Source organism: Diadema antillarum, unplaced genomic scaffold (genome assembly GCF_040938485.1).
Source record: "Diadema antillarum isolate AM-2024a unplaced genomic scaffold, OU_Dant_1.0 seq00000701_RagTag, whole genome shotgun sequence".
Classification (NCBI taxonomy): domain Eukaryota; kingdom Metazoa; phylum Echinodermata; class Echinoidea; order Diadematoida; family Diadematidae; genus Diadema; species Diadema antillarum.
In genome coordinates, this window is record NW_027271606.1 from 411,272 (window position 1) to 432,297 (window position 21,026).

Sequence of the window (21,026 nt, forward strand, 5' to 3'; positions counted from 1 at the left end):
GTGTTGGAGTAATTAATAATGGCTTATAAGGAGTGAAAAGCAATTGTAATTGCTTGACTATCTTATTAAAAAATACATGAAAATACATGTTTTGGGCTTGTATTTCTTGTACCACTGAATAATAGAACTGAGACATGATGAAACTACCTCATCTGATTCAATGTGATTCAGACCATCATCACTCTTCTTGAGAAGATTTACAAGTATGTTTTTTTTTTTTAAATCCTTTAAATGTCTATTTAAGATCGTTTTCCCATTCTCTTTGTTTGAGTTTACTCTGTTTACTCAAGTGACAATGTTTACTCAAGTGACAAGTAGCATGTTGTGTGGTATGACTGCACTTGACATGTTCCATTCCTAGAATTGACCACATCTGATAAACTTTTTCCCTGGCCTCCAACACCAGCTGGAGCCCAAAGCCATTGGTGTACTCAGGTGGTGAATGACTCTGAATTCAAATCAAGGTTGCAAGCTTGGTTCCGAGCTGCAGGGATGTCAAAAGGAAACACAAGAGTTTATAAACAATTAAACTTGTCACACAGTTATATGCAAGTTCTGAAAATGTATTACCATAATGACAAATTTTTTTACAAGAGTAGATAGATATCAGAAAAGAAAAATCAAAAGTTACCATGAAAAACACTGAAAAATATATGTCAGAGCATACCCATCAGGCATAATATATAAAATATACCACAAGTTCAGTGTGTGTATTTGAAATATGTTTCCTAATGTACGATGCTCCGCCTCACTCATTTTCTTCTGTCCTGTTCATTGGACCACTGGTTATAAAAATAAGATCTATCAAATGTAAACCAACTCCTGACTGTGGAGCCTTTCAGACAAAAAAATATTTCATATATGACCTTCTAATCATAACATTCATGAGTGTTAATAAATCTATGGCTCATGGTCAACATACAACTGCTTACTAAATGGAATCACTAAAAGAACATCATCCCATATTTTTCTGTGCACAGTGGAGAAGCTGGAACTCAAGATTTTGTAAATCAGTCTAAGCGTTGCCTTGATTGAGATCAACTAGACAAAGACCGCAAAAATAATATGTTTATATGTAGCCAATTCCAAGCAGAAATGTTCTTTCTTGAGCAAGCAGAATGCATGATGGCATGACAAACACTGGGAAGTCTTCTTAAGTTAGGTTTCATTGACATTATAATTACTCCTAGAGCTGGAGTCTCTACCAACATTAGTCTTTACAATTTTATCTGAACAATTTGTTTCAACATTCAGTTATCAGTTCTTGGATATCTACTTCATGTACACTTATATTTTGTTTTACGCAATATACTGGAATTTAAAAAAGTAAGACAAACATCAATGATAATCAGCTTTGAGAGAAGACACAGTAAGACAGACAATTACCCCATTCATCCTAAACAAAAGTCTATTTCTGAAGCCTCCTCGCATAGCCTTGAGCAGCCTTTTAGCTCACTATAGCACACAGAATATGGTGAAATAAATTTGATCTGATCAGATGCTCAAACCACCTACAGGGGATGGTTTCACAGCCTCCTATCACACACATCTATAGCAGCCTCAAAGAGGTTAACCTGCAGTATAAATGCTGAAGGTTTTGAGAAATCGCCACTTGCTGGCCTGGCACTAAATCATTGCAGATCGCTCCCCCCCCCCCCACCCCCCCCCCCCCCCCCACCCCAACCACTAATGTAACAAGTCAGCAGATGTGACTGACCATGAACGAATGCAGCTCACTTTTCCCAGCAGATGTGATATTCAAAAGTATGTTCCATTTATTGGAGGAAAATTTGTTCGCCATGAGAAAGGAACCAGTCGGGACCTGCTGAGGCAATACCTGGTGGCAGTATGAATGGGGTAAGAGTCAACTCACCATCAAAGTACGTAGTGTCAGTCTCATTATCCGGGGCAGGGAGAAATGGGGGCTTCATCTCTTGCACCTTGTCCCACTTGATGTCTCCAAAGAATGCATGAGATTTCACACCTATATAGGGACAGAATGAATTTCTTATGTGACTGATTGTTGCGACTGTTCTCTTCTAGGATCACAATGGGGATTACAGTACAGTGGGAGTAACGTCAAGATACCTTTGATCTCAACGATTCTCCAATACGATTGTTCGGTACTGAGAGGAAACGTCTTATCAATGTCTGAGTACTCACAGCAATATACCTATACACTCTCATTTCGTCTGAAAAGTGGGGTTCCATTTTTATACAATGCAGTTTAATGATGTCAATAAGTTTGCTGAGTAAGGAAAGTGATTGTGTATTCACCTTGTATTTTCAATGTAAAGTATTTGTAGAGTATTTTGATATCATGAGAATGGAAGACAGCTGCCTACCATACACCTGATACTGTGGTAGGACTCAACTAAATTGACATCCATGTGACTTAATCCCTTCCATGACATTTTTTTTTGTGTGTGTTTTGGCAATTAGACAAAATAGTTCTTAAATAATGACTGCAGATAAGTTTCTCAGCACAATCTTTTAACCTTTTCATCTTTTAATCTCTTAATAATCATCACGTGGTAACTTGACCTTTTCCTGCAGGTATGAGGTAATGACTATGCAGGGCTTAACATTGATGGTGACCCTATGGCCCCAACGCCACTACGAATTAATGTTAGACCATCAAATTTTTAAAAGGGCTATCTTTTGATGGCTGATTGGGCACTTAAGATTCAAAATCGATTTGCATGTTTTGAGTTTATTTTGGGCCACTACATTCATTTTAGAAGGCATCAAAATTTCAGATTTGAAGATCTTGCTTGAAGGGGCCAAAACAGAAAGAAAAAGTTAAGTGTTGAACCCTGGATTATGTAATGCTATCTAATGCAAGGCTGCACACTGGCACTGGTCTGATGGTCCCTGACCAGTAAAAATCACTGTTGGACCAGAAACGTTTTTAGAAATGGACCAGTAAAAATTGGAAACACTGGGTACCTACTGGTCCGACAGACAGGTCGGACCAGTAGAAAAAATGGGTTAGTGTGCAGCCCTGTCTAATGACAGCTCAAAGTTTCTCTTTTGCTCAGCATGTGCACTCAGAGAGAGCACTGATACTGACCTTCTGTTGCAGGTCGCTGGTCTGGAGAAAGTGTCAAGAGACGTTCTATCAGGTCCTGTGCAGTGATTAAAATAGCCTCCTCCCCTTCCGGCCAGGATAAGTCTGAAATAGACACAATCAACATCAACATGTATAGGCACTGTACACACAGATTTAAGAGACTTTGTATGATGGTGTAAAAACTGAAGTAAAATTTGTTAACACTTCCACACTGCAAGACAAGACAGGAACTGCAAATTACCATTTGGCACTAAGACACTACATGTATATTCCCCTAGAATACAGTGCTCAACAGTTAATTGAGAACTGATGAAATACCAAGAAGAACTATTCTTTAAGGATGAATATCCCTTTTGCAAACTTCACAAAATTTGGCATGGTTGAAGAATAATGTCCCCCAAACATCACTTATGAAATGCTACCACATGTATAATACACCTAAGAGTTTTTGAAAAAGAAATGGGAAACCTATAGTAGGTATTTCCCCACCATCTAAGAGAAGTTTCCAGTTTGATGATTCTAAGGAAGGTCGGATCTGACTGAAATACCTCTGCAATATACCAGCTTATGAAAGGAATCTGATTTTCACAGTTGCAAAAGGGACACACAAACTTAAATTCTTTAGTAGCCAGGCCGCATTGACACATCCCTTGAAAAAGAATCACTGTGTCAATTATCAATGCAAGGCTCTGGTATCAGCAGACTTCATGGGGCCCCAAAAGCTACTCACCTCTGCTGAGAATATTCTGGAAGACAAGATCAGGTGACTGGTCACAGAAGGGAGGGAGACCAATCAGGAATTCGTAGAGACACACACCCAGGGCCCACCAGTCTACTCCTACACCTGCAGGTGAAGACACGTACACAGAGAGTGTGTTAGTTCCATCACAATTACATTGTTCTTTAGGGTATATTAAGGGAAAATTCACTGATTCTTATTAGACAAGAAAAAAAATTATACAAATAGAATGGTTACAGTTTAAACTAGAAATGTCGCTATGGCGACTGGTATGCCTCCGCCATAATGCATGATTCTCCTAATAGGTCTAGATAGTACATGTGGACAATGTGTGATTACATTTTCACAAATCTGGCAAAATACTGAAATGACAAGTTTGTCATAAATGTGTTGAATGTTCTCCTTCCTTGACCTTGGTTTAATTGGATGAATAGGAGAGCATGTATTTGGGGATTTAAGGACTTTAACTTGACTTTGACCCATTCATACATTTATGCATTGAGTAATTTTCATGGTACCGGTATGGAGAAAAAGTGCAATTTCTGTACTGAATAGTAAATTGTTACCATGTTCATCTGGCCTTTGACCCTAAAATTCATAAGATAATCACTTTCAGGTAGAACATGCATAAATATGCAGTAAGTTTCACGATAAATTGAGCCACTTCAGAGATATGGAGGAAAAAGTTAGTTCAGCACTTTCACTTGATCTTTGACCTTTTGACCTTTGAGGCAAAAAAAAAAAAGAAAAAAAAAAAAACTCTCCAGAGAATTTCTATTAGGTTACACATGCATACACCAAGTGTAAAAAAAAAATAATAATCCTGCTGGCATTGCATGAACATGAGGGAAATAGTAAAATTTTGAAGTGTTGCACTTGACCTTTGACCCCTGACCTTTGACCCCATGAACCCTACATTCTCTAGATAATCACTGCCAGTCAGTACATGTATATACTATGTTCCATGAAGATACCTTGAACAATTTTCCAATTTACAGAGAAAAAAAAAGAAGTTTTAATACTTTTACTCGACCTTTTGACCTTTGACCTTTGACCTCATGACCCAAACTTTCACCAGAGAATCTAAATTGGGTAATACATGTATGCACTAAGTTTCAAGAAAATATCTTCAGGCATTGCATAGATATGGTGGAAATAGTGAAATTTTATGTATTTGACCTTGACCTTTTGACCTTTGACCTTGAGCACGTGCACCCAAAAGTTGATAGGCACAACTTCACCCCCTAATACACATACATGCCAAGTTTCATTAGGATACCTCAACAGCTTTTGATAGTTACCTTGTCCACAAAATTCATTACGGACGGACGGAAAGACGGACAGACGGACGGACGGAAGGACGGACGGACGGACGGAAGGAAGGACGGACGGACAACCCGAAAACATAATGCCTCCGGCACCACTTCGTGGCGGAGGCATAAAAACAAATAAAAATTAGATCCATCCAAATCAAGAAAAGTTGTGGGATTTAAAAGTTTCACTGGGCTGTCGACAGCATTCATCTATCATGGATAAAGAATGAGGATTCCAGGAATTTTTGCATCATTCACGTTTATCGTCAGGAAATCAACTCTTTCAGTATTTCTTAGATGCTAAAACCCCTTAGAAGTGTGTTGCATGTTCGTGCTGTTTTCATTGCTTAAGCTCCAAAGATGGTCAGCTAATACTGCAGACAAATGTGCATTTAACTTTTCTTCTTTTCTTTTTTGTTTTTACAGAAAGTTTGCAGTGTAGAGGACCTACTAACCATGGTGTTCTTGCAGCAGTAACTCTGGGGCAAGATAGTCTGGAGTTCCCAGAATTCTCTCCACTTCCTGTTCTCCACCTCCTGCCTGGCAAGGGCGCCGTTTACAACTCTTGGGTGTCTTGAGTGGGTTTGGTCTAGGAGTGAACAGACTGTCATGCCCTGGAGTTTGAATAAAGGACAGGTGAATGAAGTGATAAGCATCATTAAGAAGATGTTGATCATGCTTCAGCACAAGAGGAGGGCACATCCCATGCCTGAATAAATCACTTGACAATCAATTAGAATCTCAGATGGTGCACTTAAGTCATGGAGTATCATATGATTGTAATTACAACTACCTACATTTTACCAATTGTTGCAGTTTTATACAACAAATAATGCACAAATATTATTAATCTCATAAAATGCAAGGTAAAGATATCGCAGCCATACAGGGGAGAGGATTTCCAGAATACCTGGAGTCTTGTAACGGACTCTTGCTGGAGTCACATATGGTAGCTGCCCTGGGGTCCGACATGGGATGCATAGAGGGTTGTGGCGTGTTCCCTGGGGGCCTGGAGTCGATGCATTTCTCTGCAATCACAGGATGACACACAAACCATCACCAAGCAAAAATGTTGTTTAGGAAGCAAGCAATTGATGTAAATCAATTCTTACGTCAGGTAAGACTAAATGCATTTTACGCAGATCCAAATTTGATTACACTGTACAATGTATCAGAAAGAAGCATATATAACAAGGAAAAGTAGAAATTACGCGGTGCGTAACATATGTCCCCGCCGGAAGTAGCATTTTGTAACAAAATGTGCAATATAGGTAAAAAATCAAGGTCAAAGGTCAAAGAAGTCAAAGGTCAAAATTCTGTGTAGAAGTTTTGAAGCCCTCACCTAGTGCCATCACATAAAGCAAATGGAATCGAAATTGGGTTAGAAATGGCGAAGGAGTAGCATTTTGTAGCCAATGTACAATATAGGTAAAAAATCAAGGTCAAAGGTCAAAGAAGACAAAGGTCAAAATTCTGTGTAGAAGTTTTGAAGCCCTCACCTAGTGCTATCACATAAAGCAAACGGAATCAAAATCGGGTTAGAAATGGCGAAGGAGTAGCATTCTGTAGCAAAATGCACAATATAGGTCAAAAATCAAGGTCAAAGGTCAAAGAAGTCAAAGGTCAAAATTCTGTGTAGAAGTGTTGAAGCCCTCAACTAGTGCCATCATATAAAGCAAACGGAATCGAAATCGGGTTAAAAATGGCGAAGGAGTAGCATTTTGTAGCAAAATGTACAATATAGGTCAAAAATCAAGGTCAAAGGTCAAAGAAGTCAAAGGTCAAAATTCTGTGTAGAAGTTTTGAAGCCCTCACCTTGTGCCATCACATAAAGCAAATGGAATCGAAATCGGGTTAGAAATGGCGAAGGAGTAGCATTTTGTAGCAAAATGTACAATATAGGTCAAAGGTCAAGGTCAAAGGTCACGACTGAAATTCTGTGTAGAAGTTTCAAAGCTCCCATGTAGTGCTATCATATAAAGCAAACAGAATCAAAATTGGCTCATAAATGACAGAGAAGTAGCAAATTGAAGATTTTGATCACACACGGACGCACACACGGACACACACACGTACGGAGCCCGTTTCATAGTCCCCTGCTCGAACTCGTTCGGCGGGGACAAAAATACATAACAGCTTCAGTATTTGATTACTGAGAGAACAAATCAACTGAATGCAAAAAGTGATCATGGTATATCATAGTGTAAGGCCACTTAATATTTAAGGTGACTTTACCCCCCCCCCCCCCCCCAAAAAAAAAAAAGAAAGAAAAAAAGAAATAAGGTTAAGAAAGAGGATGGTAGAATTCTCATTACAATAGAACAAGCACAGAAGTTGGAAGAGGTAATCTTGGAGATATGCATACATCCAAATTAGAGAAGACAGTAACATGTATAACAATAACAAGTCAGCAAGGTTGAATGATATGAATTCTCGCTATCGCCAATGACGTAAAAAGTACCCGGATGTGGCTTTTTCGTCAAGATTTAGTGCACTTCCTGGGCTGGGGCACTTCCAGCGCGGGGCATATTTTGCACAGCACTTGCGTGCACGTACATGTACCTTACCTACAGCGCCGCGCCAACCACGGATATTAGTACAGTAGGCGACTGTACCCGAGCAAGCCAGTGGCCAGGCCTGTCATACTCGAACACTGTAGCTATAGCCCCTGCCGCATTGCCCTAGGCCGGCCTTGCATTAGCATGCACGCACCACCACACGCATACAAGTTAAGCTAACACATACCGGCACATCGTACTGCTTGATCATGCGATCGATGTGCACATCACTGATCAGTCATCTCTGTATACGCTGAAAATATGCTGGATTCACCCATATTCACCCACTTGGATATCGTCATGGAATGCCCATCTTTTTTTATTCGTTCTCTGTCGAAGTGTCGCGAACACAATCGGGAACGAACCGTGATCTCGAACTTATCCTGTCTCCGAAGCAATTTCTTCCAAGCAAGTACTACTACTAGTAAGTCGCGTGCGCACGTACTGCGCTGTGGAGTCACGTCACGTCTCGCATGCCAGTAAGGGACCTATTTCTGTAGAATTTGTTCATTTGTGGTCGTGCGAACAACACATGGCAGGTTCGCAGCAACAACCCATAGTCGTATTAACAGCAATTTCTTAAGAATGGAGAAATTTCATATCATATTAAAGCTGAAATTCAAGTCGAAAAAACAGTAAGTACACGTAGAATACAGTCCGTTGTGTGTGTAAATAGCATTAGTCACATATCAGGCGCATACAAATGGAAGTGACTTTGCTACCGGACTATCCCATAATGCACCGTAAATGACGCTTAAATGAACATCCTGGTACTTTTTACGTCATTGGCGATAGCGAGAACTATCACAATCTTGCGTTTCAGTCGGGTAAGATGAATTTCCTATTTTTCCAATTCCTAGGATTCAACATATAAAATAGTACTGTAAAAGTGGACATTTTCACGGTAAAGACATTTTCATGCATTTCGTACAACTTGAAACTAGCACAAAAATAAAAGCACACAAATATTTTTGCTTGCCATATGTTCCAGTAGTTTATCAAAAACACACAAAACTCTTCCTACCCCGCCAAGCGTGAAAAATTTGTTGCGTGAAAATATCCACTTTTACAGTATTAGACACAACAGGCAAAGAAATACATACCTGTGAAAATTTCCACATCACAACATGTCAACTTTTACTGTGCTCCAGTTAGATAAAAAGCATAGATGGCATCTATTGCAAAAGACGATACTAGTAGTTTGAAAGTAATGCCAAGTTGTATTACAATGCAAAGCTTGCATTCTCTATCTTTACTCACAGGTTTGAGTTTAGTCACTGGTGGCAGATCTGTGGAGGAGGCAGGAGAGACGTTGGTCAGATCACTCAGTGCTGTTCGCTCCTTCTGGTCACATGACATTAGGCTGCACTCTGACTGGCTAACTCCAGAGCAATCACTCCTGCTGCTGAAGCTGACCTCATAGTGACTTTCATTAGTATCAGTCTGGTGGTGATGGTCACTCTCAGTCTTAGATTCCTCAGCTGCCATGTCAGAGCACGAGTCCAAGGAGGCTCTCTTCTCTCGCTCGATGCTAACATCCAAGTCAAAGCTGACATTTCTCCTTCTGTCTTTCATATCTAAGATCACTGTTGGGGGAGACTCAAGCACACATTTGACATCATCTTCTACAACTAGCTCTGAACCAGTCTTGATATTAGTGACAAGATTCGGTGACAACATGGAGTTTGAGTCTTCAGTAAAACTCATACCAGCTTCGTGGCTTAGGCTTTGATTTTCTATGCTGCCTTCACTGGCATCTATGTCTGTGTCATCATGAGGAACAGCAGTATTAGGGCATGACTCAGAATGAACAGGATCTGGGATCATGGAGTCACTGCTTGATTCAGCCCTACAATTGCAATGTTGATCAGACTCTCCTGAGGTTTGAATATCTCCATGGCTGTGTACAGCTGCCTTGCTGGTACCAGAGGCATCCATTTTGTTGTCTTCTGCATCCACAAATATGTCGTCGCAAGCTGCCACAAAGAGCTTTAGACTGAGGGCTTTGATTTCTGACGTCAGCCCGCTGTGAAAGCCAGAGTCGTACATGACCAGGCGGCCTTGCCTCCCCGGCAACGATGTTGGGCTCATCTCCACCTCAGAGAGGGCTCGCTTTCGTCCCCTCCTACCCTTGGCTGTGGAGTCCTCAAGCTCAGGGCTAGAGGGAAGAATTGATGTAGACAGACACCTCTGATGGAGAGAGCGGAATTCACAGCTCAATGGGGAGGAGGCCTTGTCCAGGGAGTAACCCTCCTCAACAGAGATACCTGCTTCACCATGATCCAGTGACTCCTCCGCATGATGACTCTCATCTCCACATGAAGAGGATTCTTTAAGATTTTCAGCAGGTGGGCTCCTTACGGGTAGCAGAGAGTTGGAGTCTTTACCATACGGGGGCAAGGAATCTGTAGTCTCATTGCACTCCAAGGGATGTCTTTCCTCTCTGCTCACGGATTGGATGTTGGTCTCCAAGTCAGGTACATTGTGCTGTAAGTTGGACACCATCTCCTCTTTGGCCCTGTCTGTGTCCAGCTGGTTTCTGTCTGGACAGATGTCCACCTGCCCTGCCTCTGACCTTCCCTTTTGCTTGTAAACACTGACCACATCTGACTCTGGAGAGGCTCCAAGTCCCTTGGGAGTGTAAGAGAGCTGAATGGCTGGACGAGATATCGGTGCACGTCCAACTGGGGTTTGAAACGTGATGTCCCTTCTTAAATCAAACTGGTTGCTGCCGTTGGCCAGAGAAGTCTTTTTAGGCCTCAGCAGAGCTGGAGTACCATCAAAACTGTTCAGGTGGGGACCACTAAAAGTCACCTTGACATGGTCTCTGCCTGGATGGGGGACGCCGTGATCACTGGAAGCATGAGGGTGAGTGTCAGGGGTCAGGGAAGGTTGGTGTGAGTCCCGCCAAGACCTGTTACTGGTGGGTAACATTGGAGAGGATTGTGGTGCATGGCTAAAACTCTGCTTTACCCTGGTCAGAGAGTCTGGTGTATCCTGTATGAACGAAAGAGAAAATATGGATTGGGGATTGTGTGATGGCAAACAAACACACAGCCATCATCAAAGTAGCAAACCTCACTTGAAACCATCTGAGGAGAGGGTGAGACAATAACAGAAAGCACAGGAGGCTTATTCTAATGATGTACAAAGGCATCTAAGATGGTGAAACCATTTGTATACGATTTATGCAGCAATGGTTAAGCAGCAAAGAAGTTTTAGATCTTGCAGACTCTAAGGTTATATGTACTGGCTTATAATTAACTGATTTTGTTTAAGAGCAACCTCCAATAAAATTGGTAAGAGCTTGTGCCATCAGAATAATTTGTTTTTGAAAAACTATGCTGATGTTGACGTCAAAATCAATACAGGCCAGAGTATTTTGTGCTGTCTTCTCGGGTTATACGCTGTTATATGCATGTGATATCAGATGTTAAAGAACAGTACAATATGTTTCTCAAGTCACCACAGCCACATGCTCCAGAAAAAAAAAGGCATATATTATGGACATTCTTTGACTTTAAGGACAGAAGGTAGTTACAATATCAAACTTTTTGCACCCCTATTCTATTCTTTACCAGCAAAAATTCCTAATTTGCTGCTCTCTCAGCTGTAATGTCTGCGAATATTCTCAGGGTATAGTGGTAACAAGTCACAGAAAATTGGCCTAGAGTTCCAGAATCATTTCACAAACTGCAATCAGCATAGATTAATGAAATGTTTGATTAATTATTAATCAAATTATTCATATGGCATGTCATACTTACAAATGTGAGGTTGGTGGTGAGAGAGAGAACTTGTCCTGGTGTGCGATAGAAGACGTCATTCTTTTTTGGTCTGCTGATAGAGGGCGTGCTAATGATGTCAGAAATGTTGATTTCTACAAAAAATAATGAGACATTGATCTATAAAATGCAAAAACCATCCGCTATGAAAGAAAGGGAAGCAAAATATTCATTGCAAATTTTCAGAGAATTGAAAAAGAGAGTATCCTGAAAACTATTTGGACAATATCAATTAACCTTTCACCTCTAATAAAATCTTTCAGGGCAGAAACAAACAGACACACACACAGACACAGACACAAAAAAAAAAATCAATGTAAACCATAATAATAACACAATGCAAACTATAGACATGATAAAGTAATACATGCCATGCAGTCACAGGAGAAGCTGTTCTTTGCACTATGATGTAATATGCTCAATAGCATACCACACAGATCCATAATTTCACTGGCCTTATTGATAGTACAAATCTAAGCGAGCATGAAAAGATGTGGCTAGTGATGGAACAAGAATACACCTTATAGTTAGCAAGCATGATATCTTGCTAACAGTGACTTCAAAGAAAAAATTCACATGTGGTAACACTCTCAGTTGAGCAAAGAATCATAAGACAGATTAAGAAATAAACACTACTTCTTTTCAAAAAGCAGAGTTTGTGATTTTCTAACTTGGCGGGGACATAGAGTACCTGGCACTTGTGTTACGTACATGTATGAGAGTGAATACTTAACCATGATGTTGATCAGCCAATTCATCAAATCCACCAAAGTAAAACCCCTGAACTGAAAGGTGTACAAAGAGGCACAAAGATACAAAGAGGCCTGTACTGTATGGATACATTGCTAAAATATGGACATGAAGAAGTTGAATGATTTAATGGCCCTATTGAGAAACAGAGGTATGGGAGAGAGAATAGACTTACTATGATCCATGGATATCTTGGAGAGTCCAAAGTCTGTCAGTTTAATGTGGCCTTCATTTGAAATCAGCATATTATCTGGCTTCAGGTCCCTGGGGGAAAAAATATGAACAATACATCAAATTTAATCAGTATCACGAGGTGATATCGCTTGATATCAGCTATATGCCAGAGGGAGAATGTTTCAGAAGTACATGTGTATTATGCTCATTCTTTAATAAAGATTAATAGTCCTGAATTTACATGCACATGTACTCTGCAATTTTCTCTTCATAGAAATTCAAACATGATTGATGTTTGTTATGTATGTTTATATATCGGTATTCAACATTTGTTATGCAGCACGATTTAAGGCACTATTTACAAATGTAAACAGTGTTCTGGTTCTCAACTGACAACATGTTTTTCCACATAGAGTTTGTGTTAATTCATCCAGACTAGAATACCATAAAATAGAGACACCGCTTCAGGGCAGCTAGATTCAGCAGACAAAATAAATTGGTATTAAAAAACAAAATTTGTAATATATGTATACATATTTTAGATGAAAATCTTGCATTGGTTAAAACATACAAAGCACAAAAAATAGGACTTCAAAAATAATTCTTTTCACATCCAACATTTTGAACAAAGAGAAAAACAAGCTACCAAGATTGACATCTCTGAAGCCTACCTATGGATAATGCCATGCTTGTGTAGATACTCCAGAGCCAAGACAACTTCTGCTGTGTATATGAGAGCAGTGTTCTCATCAAAGTAGCCACAAACATGGAGCAGTGACTTGACATCCCCTCCTATCAAGTACTCCATCACCTATTGTATCATAGAAATCATTTCATTGACAACAAGCATTAGTCCACCTTCACACATATTAACACAAACTTTACTTGAGTATTTTATGCAGAAAGTTTGCTTACATCCACGCATGATATAAAAACAAGAAATTAGTTGCCTCCTGATCATATTTCCATACACTTCCTAAAATATGTAGTCTATAGTGTTTTGATGAATTAAGCTTTACTACGTTCAATGAATACATTCTTTTCATTGCATTATGAAATAGACAAGACAATTGATTTAGATGTAATTTCACTTTCATTATTATCACTTTCCTCCACAGAAAATTTGAAAGAGGAGGGGATTGCTTTGTTGCTTTATGGTGTTCATACAAGTTCAAGTCTAGTGACTTGATTTGTTTGCATATTTGAAGTAAAAGCTTAATTTGAGTAATCAAAGTAATAAATGAATGAATCTCATCAAAGTAACTTCTGTGTAACATTAGAAAGCCACGGCAGGCCACCAAGGCTGTTGAAAATAACATGCTGGCACTAGCCAAGAATGTGACGAAGTCAGTAGTGGACTGGCAACACTTCAATTTCGTGTTAGCATGCATGATAAAATAAAGTTGGCTCTGTATTACATTACAAGAACTTTGTGCAGAATGAGCAGAGATTGTGTTTCTGTCTCACCAGGTAGATATACTGAGCTGTCTGGATGGAGTAGTAGAGATGCACAATGAACGGACTCTTGGAGAGAGCGAGGGCGTCCCGTTCTGTGGTCACCTGGTCAGCCATGTTCTTATTCACCATCTCAGATTTCTTCATGGCTTTGATTGCATACAGCTTGTCTCTCCCTACTCTCTGTGCCAGGTAGACTTTCCTGCAATACACACAGTTATACAGTAGAGTACCAAAGTGCGATGTCATGGCCACTCATTGCCATGGAAACTGGTTCCAGAAAACCTCACCTGGTCCAAACATCTGTGAACATTATTGTTGCTAACCACACTTGTTCTAACCCAAGGGTTAACAAAAGACTGTGACATCATCCCTTTGGCACTTTATTTGGATTCTTTTACCAGCCTCAGACTACATTGTAATTTTCATTTTCAAGACATGTTACCAGTTGCAATACAATGGAGCCTCATTATATCAAGCTGCTTGAGACCACTGTACATGCTTGTTACATCACTGAATAAAAACAAAGGAATATAAAATGAAAGTATTGTAACTTGCACAATTACCCCATTTTACATCAGGTATCTCACAATATCCAACTTTGTTCTTGTTGTAACAAGGGGTCACTGTACATGTACTGTAGTCTGTACACTTCCACTGTCTGTTTTCAATTCATATCTTTATTTTCAAATCATTACTGTTGTCTTTTAAGCTGTCCAATTCTATTTAGAGTAACACTACAAAACCTAGTAAAAAACAATAACAAAAACATAATGTAGACACCATCAATTATTGCTTTACCAAAAATGCTGTACAAATCACAAATCATACAAAACATATGGCACATACTTAACACATTTACGACAATCTATGAATGAAGAGAAATGTATTTAGCTATATGTGCAGAGCTTGTATTGGTCTACAAAATCTGCAAATTCCATTAGAATGTTTGTCTAGGTTTCTGGTAAAGATTATGTTTTATTTGTACTGTAATTTTTATAACAAAATGGGTTACTAACTTGTAGTCAATCAGCAGTGCTGAAATGAATCAAAAGTGCGCACTTACAATGTAATTTTCTTCCCACCAGTAACATGCACAGCTGTGTAAAAAGTGTGCAATGAAAAAACATGACAACACGACATTAATAGTGAAGATGCAGCACACTCTTGGGTATTTACAATGACATGCAACATGCATCATCTCCGTCTCATGCATGTTTCACCATTGTTATGTAATACATGTATGTACATGTACCCTTTTAAGTGCACTGCATCTCCAATAAACACACTCTCACCTGTGCATTATTAATTGTATACTATCACCTGTATCACTTACGTGTATTCAGTCAAAATCACCACAAAAACTAAAATGCCTAAAAAAACCTAAAAGTTACTTACCCAAATGCTCCTCTACTGATGGGTTTGATCATCGTGAATTCCTCTATCTTTGGGGTCAAATGCACCTATACCACAAGAGAGAGTTCAAGAAAGCAATTGCATAAAATTTGATTATTAGTACAGTTTGTATATACACCATGTTGTAGTAGATCTAACTACTTTGTGTGATTTGTACAATGTATGCACATTCTCATAATGGGCTTTTAATTTTTAATGCCATGGCAAAAAAACCAACAACAACATCAAATAAACTAACAAGTGTTATTAAGCAAATATTCAACGTTGGTGAAGGTGATGGGACAAACTATCACTTCCGAGGCGATCTGGATGTAGCTACATATATTTGTATCTTTCCAAAGCGCAGCTGAGAAAAGATACCGTACGCATTTAGATCGCCAAGGAAGTGATAGTTTCTCTCAATGCCTGAAACTAAAAGTTGATTATTTAATATGCTTTATATTCCACATCTAGGGTCCTAGATATTCCCATTTTATTCCACATCTGAAACCGTTTTAGCTGTCTTTGGGCTTAGGCTATACGTAGTTACTTTTAGACGTGTGCGCGTAGATGACGAAACAACAAATTTGCTCCGCGCACCGCGCGCGGCACCGAAAAAGTGCATTGCACTGTGGACTTTCATTTGACCTAGTAACAGACAGTCCACAGTGCAACAGACTTTTATTTCGCGTGTACTCATCTCGTGTTAGGAATGTATGGACCAAGAGATCTGCGAAACAAAAGGAACTATCATCAAATATAGAGTGTAACGAACTTTTCTTCTCAGGTAATGTGATGGGCAAAATTACGCTTAATCACGTGATCAGCTCTTGACCAATCCTATTGTACAGGCTTAATAGCAAGATTCTTAGTACCGTAGTTGTGGGTAAACTCGGCCTAGCGGGTAAAGTCGGCCCCCAGCACGCGCAGTACAACTACTTGTAATGCGCGCGCTGGGGGCGGACTTTACCCGCTGGGCCGAGTTTACCCATAACTACGCCTACGGTATGTGGAATATAATTTTATTTAATTTTATGCATTCATGTATAGTATAATTCTACTCTTCATCTAACCCCGGACCGGGGCGCTCCTTGAGTAGTAGGCCCTAACTTACAGTTTACTAACTGTCAGTGCTGGTGTTAGTAAATTGATTTAACATGTTAAATTACAAAGTAGCTACAGTTAGATACACTATCTAGAGTAACTGTGGCAGTACGCGGCCGTGCACCCGTTCGCGGCAGGTACAACATACTCGGTAATATATACAGCATTCACTGTTACATGCACACTACACATGACTATTAGCCACACACTACTAATCAACAAAAACCAACCGATAACATGGGCACAATCTCCGACATAAGTGAAATTTTCTCATCTAAATGACAACATATCGCATCCAAAATATTATTTTCAGTACTTCTTAACATAACACTCAGTTAAGAAACAATGGTCCAAGAAACTAGATTTTTTTTTGGTCGTTTTCCTGATGTTCATGGATTTTGAAACATATCCTCACGTAAAATAGAACTTTCGCGAGCCGATGTGGGCCGCCATTTTTTTCGGAAAGTGGATGTTACCATCGAAAAAAATGAGAAACACAAGAGAAAGACATCAACAACACCCCCGGCCCCCAGCCAGAATTGCGATCCTGTTTGCAGCCAGTGCATGTGCACCCGCTATTTTCACGTGCTTTCGCAATGGGAATTGCCGCTTACGCAATGTTCGCGAGACATGTGAAGGCGTTCAGCTGAAGATCGCGGAGCACGCGCGTATTGCATAGTGATTGTACATCGTGCCGCAAGCAGAGCTACTACGGCGCATATCGGCAAATATTGTGCCGGGTTTTGCCCTGGTAAATCATGAAAACTGCATTTGTCATGGTCACATTTTTAATGAAAACAATTAGCGTTAATGAATAACCTAGCTTGTCTATGAGTGATATCTGAAATGGTTGAAAATAATTTGCCTGATTTGTTTACAATGTGGAAAAACCCTTATTTGTTAACCTGCAGCAAACGGAGTAACGTTTCATAATTTACTCTAACGTTAGTATGTTTATACATCATCATCATCATCATCATCATCTGTACGGGAGTGTAGGTAATTCCTGTCAGGTCTCCCGGTCGTCAGCGCTTGGTAGCACGTGTAACAGTCTATATCGAGCGTGGGCGTGGATGTCAGACAATTTCAAAACATTTGTCTGACCAGAACGTGTCTAAACCATGTTTGAAAGAATCTATACTGTCTAGTGGATGTAACAAGTGATGAGGGCAGACTGTTCCTAGCCCCGGAGACCGCGCCGCCAGGCGCGGTCCTGGCGGCTTCCCCCCAGTTTCGCTAATGTGAGAGCTCCCCTATTCTGTGTGCTTGTGCAAGTGATTGTGAATTCTGTGAACATCGGTGAGCTGCTTATAAGACATCATTTTGTGCATCACAAGCAATGAAATGCCTCAAACAGTCGCCGATGATAGTCATTTAGGTTTCATCGACCCATGTAAGTATTCCTAGTAGTTTCTGTTGAAAATTTAAGGAAATATAGCGCCGCAAAGGCACCCGTGTGTTCAACATGAAGATCTGAAATGGGAGCACGGCGCAGCCGCCACACTGCGTGTGGCGGCTGTCGCAGTTAACTGTTCCATGATTGGATGACTCTTTGGCTGAAACAGTTGCTGCGGCTACGCGATGGGGCTGGCTGGTCGCGTGTAACCATTAGGTCCGCTCCTCTATTCCTCATCTAGAGACAGTCTACCGTACAGAATCTAGACTAGTCTACAGTTAGACTTAATTCCAACATGTTAACTACCACCTATTTTTAGATCGACCATACTGATCTAGTAAATGGTGCCATACATTGATTGTACAGTACCATGCCATGAATGGAATAATGGGGATGGAGCTATTAAAACCAGTCTAGACTACAGTCCAGATACAGCCTACCACGCACATGCACAGGAGGGTAACACTACAGTGAGACTTTTAATCACTGTGCCGTGCATAGTGTGCATTGCCAATTGGTGTGGATGTGTGCTTACCTTCGGCTTCGCTTGCGAACGCCTCCTTCCTGAACGAATTTCATTCTTGTCGTTCGTTCGGTCCATCATCATGCAGGCAGGTTGCGTTTGTGCACGTAGAATTGGCTCGCTATCCTTGGCCTCCATTTTTAGTTTCTGGATTTCGGTTGTTTCATTCTAGAGCTACTTAGTGATTTAGTCCATTCCCATTTCGCCGAGTTGCATACACAGTCGATCGCTAAAGCGTTGCGACTTAACTTGTAAACAATCGCCCGAACTGGTTGACCGGATTCCAGCAGCGATCCGGCCGGATGCGTGTGTGCATCAGTGGCATATTTTTGGGATTCTCGCAGATTGAATTAACCGCCCACACCGAACCCGACAGCTTACAGCTGGATGGATACTGTTAATAACTGAAAGACATGCGCAGAATCTCCCTGCGTATCGCATCTCCGCTAGGCTGTCACGAGAGGGCGTGGGCCAGAGCGGGTTTTGGTTTATCCTCCGTCGTAATCGTGTCGCGCTCTGGGGCTTGGCTACGAGTTAAACTGACGACTACTTAGTAGTAATGATTTTTTTTTTACCTCCGCCAAGGGAGGAGGTTGTGTTTTCGTAAGGGGGTATCTCACTGAGCGGCGAACGTTTGCGAACGTAGCGAATTTGGGATTTCGCCAGGGTTTGGTTTGTTCGTTAGTTAGTTAAGATAGTTTGTCCGTGTGCAAAATAACTCAAAAAGTAGTGAACGGATTGGGATGAAACTTGCAGGAAAGGTTGAGAATGACACAAGTAACAAACGATTAACTTTTGGTAGTGATCTGAGAATTTTGGGGGAATTAGGATTTTTGATATTTTGACAGGTAGGGTCAATGAACTTGGGAGTTCAGGCTGCGCGTATTTGAGGTTTGCCTGCGCGCACTATGTAAAGTGCGTGCTCTGAAAGTTGAAAGTTTGAAAGTTTGAAAGTTTGAAAGTTTATTTACTCAACAACCCAAACTCTGGGTATCGGAGTCCAATGAAAAACATATATGTAGCACATTATCATATCAATAAATAATAATTGCAAATAACTCTGAAAAGTGTACAAAACAACTATAACAAAGAAAATAAGAATGAAATGCGATTGATGAATAGAAAAAAAATGTACAGCTGAGGGTTTATGACGTAACAAAGACTTCTATATTGGGAAATCAGGCAACTTTCAGCACACATTGCGTATAGGTGGCAGTGGGTGGAAATCACTGATACCTCTATGGAAGAACAAGATCAGTGGTGGAAATGATGAGCTGCATGCTTGGCCAAGCGGAGGTCTGCTCCGCCAGCGGAGGTCTGCGCTCTCAGAGTGCTTCTCTAGTTTTTTACTGTTCCCACTACTATAATAGCGGATGAAATTGGGTCTTCCTAATAAATGGCTAAAATTTGGTGAAGGACCAAAATATTGATAAACAATGGTTGTGAATAACCTTGAAATGATCTTAGTATTTCCTTTATTTTTCGTGTGATATGAAAGCATCAAACAATATAGGACTAACATAAAAAATATATATGTATCATAATGATAGTAGAAAGAATTGAGAAAACAGAATTTTTTCAATTATTGCCCGTGGTTTGTTTTTTATAATTTTAAATCTAAATTTCACACAAGTCTTGCCTTCAGTATTAAGCCTATTTGTTCATCATAGGCTTTATTATCAATTTGCAATCTCAAGATTACCAACATTGTAGAAATATGAAATAATTCATGATACCTGTACATGTGCCTATCACTGGCGTAAATCCGTACGGAGGAGGAGCGGAGGAATGATCGGCGATAGTCATCACATACTAGCACAAGTACATAAGCCCACGATATGCACATGCGCACGATGTGGACGCACAAAAGTGAGATGAAATGAAATAAATTACATGGTAATATTGATATTTATTCCGTTAGAAAATATTGTAGTACATAGTTCTTTATTTCTATGTGATTTATTAATTTTGTTGAATTTAGTCAATGACAATCATCCCCATGGGCATCAAAGCATTTTCATTATTGGGGGTTGGGTGGGGGCAAAACTTGGAAGATAATTATGAAGAGTTTGTTCACAAAAACTAATAAGTCCATACTAGTATTTGCCAAATGGAGATATTTGCGATTAAAGGTCAAGAAAAATAAAGAGAATAATACGATTTTTTTTGCTTCTTTTGACCATAACTTCGAAAATGTACCTTTACATGTAGTGACCAATATATCACTTAAAAGGTATCATTTTGTACTTTATGACAGAGACCGTACTTCAAAATCTTCAAAAATGGACTTATCGGTTTTTGCGAACAAACTCTTCAAATGTGTGAGGGAGCAGAGCGACCAAGCGAGGGGACGGGGTATCCTCCCACAAGACAGATTTTTGCATTTTCAGGCTTGTAACTTCAGACGTGTAGTGCACACTTTTGGTGAAATACATGTACTGTATTCGACTTTTGTTTCTATCACAAAAAGTAAGAACTATTAAAGGGATGGTATAGTATTGATTGGAGTGAGGATTCAGCTTTCAACTTTTTGCAAGATACTTAGAGAAACCACCTCATGAAATGCAAAAGCGAATACAATTATAAGAGGAATTCAAAGTTTACTTAATGGAAATTGGTTTTGAAATCGCCGATATCCAAAAACAAAGTAAAACAAAGCAATCCTGATAAGGAGTGGGTCCCACCTTTATGCTAGGATTGCTTTGTTTTGGATATCTCAGCCATTTCAAACCAATTTTCATCAAATAAACTTTGAATTCCT

The 21,026-nt window shown here is 39.9% G+C and overlaps 1 protein-coding gene across 1 annotated transcript; it reads right to left on the bottom strand.

Annotated features, from left to right (window-relative positions):
- Window positions 1-431: 431 nt before the first annotated feature.
- LOC139737721 (serine/threonine-protein kinase greatwall-like) lies at window positions 432-18,403 on the bottom strand. Its single transcript, XM_071648396.1, has 13 exons — window positions 18,278-18,403; window positions 15,246-15,310; window positions 13,860-14,049; window positions 13,064-13,203; window positions 12,394-12,482; window positions 11,451-11,563; window positions 8,944-10,680; window positions 6,036-6,153; window positions 5,581-5,739; window positions 3,804-3,917; window positions 3,074-3,175; window positions 1,874-1,984; window positions 432-484 (listed from the first exon to the last, which is right to left on the bottom strand). The coding sequence occupies exons 1-13, from the start codon at window positions 18,401-18,403 to the stop codon at window positions 432-434; spliced, it is 3,117 nt and encodes a 1,038-aa protein (XP_071504497.1).
- Between the last annotated feature and the right edge of the window lie 2,623 nt (window positions 18,404-21,026).

Excerpts from the sequence above, each read along its gene's own strand:
- LOC139737721 (XM_071648396.1), bottom strand. The coding sequence starts at position 18,403 with ATGGAGGCCAAGGATAGCGAGCCAATTCTACGTGCACAAACGCAACCT. Across the intron at positions 11,564-12,393 it reads CAAGATATCCATGGATCATA|AAATCAACATTTCTGACATC; the intron begins GTAAGTCTATTC and ends TATTTTTTGTAG. Across the intron at positions 3,176-3,803 it reads CCAGAATATTCTCAGCAGAG|ACTTATCCTGGCCGGAAGGG; the intron begins GTGAGTAGCTTT and ends TGTCTATTTCAG.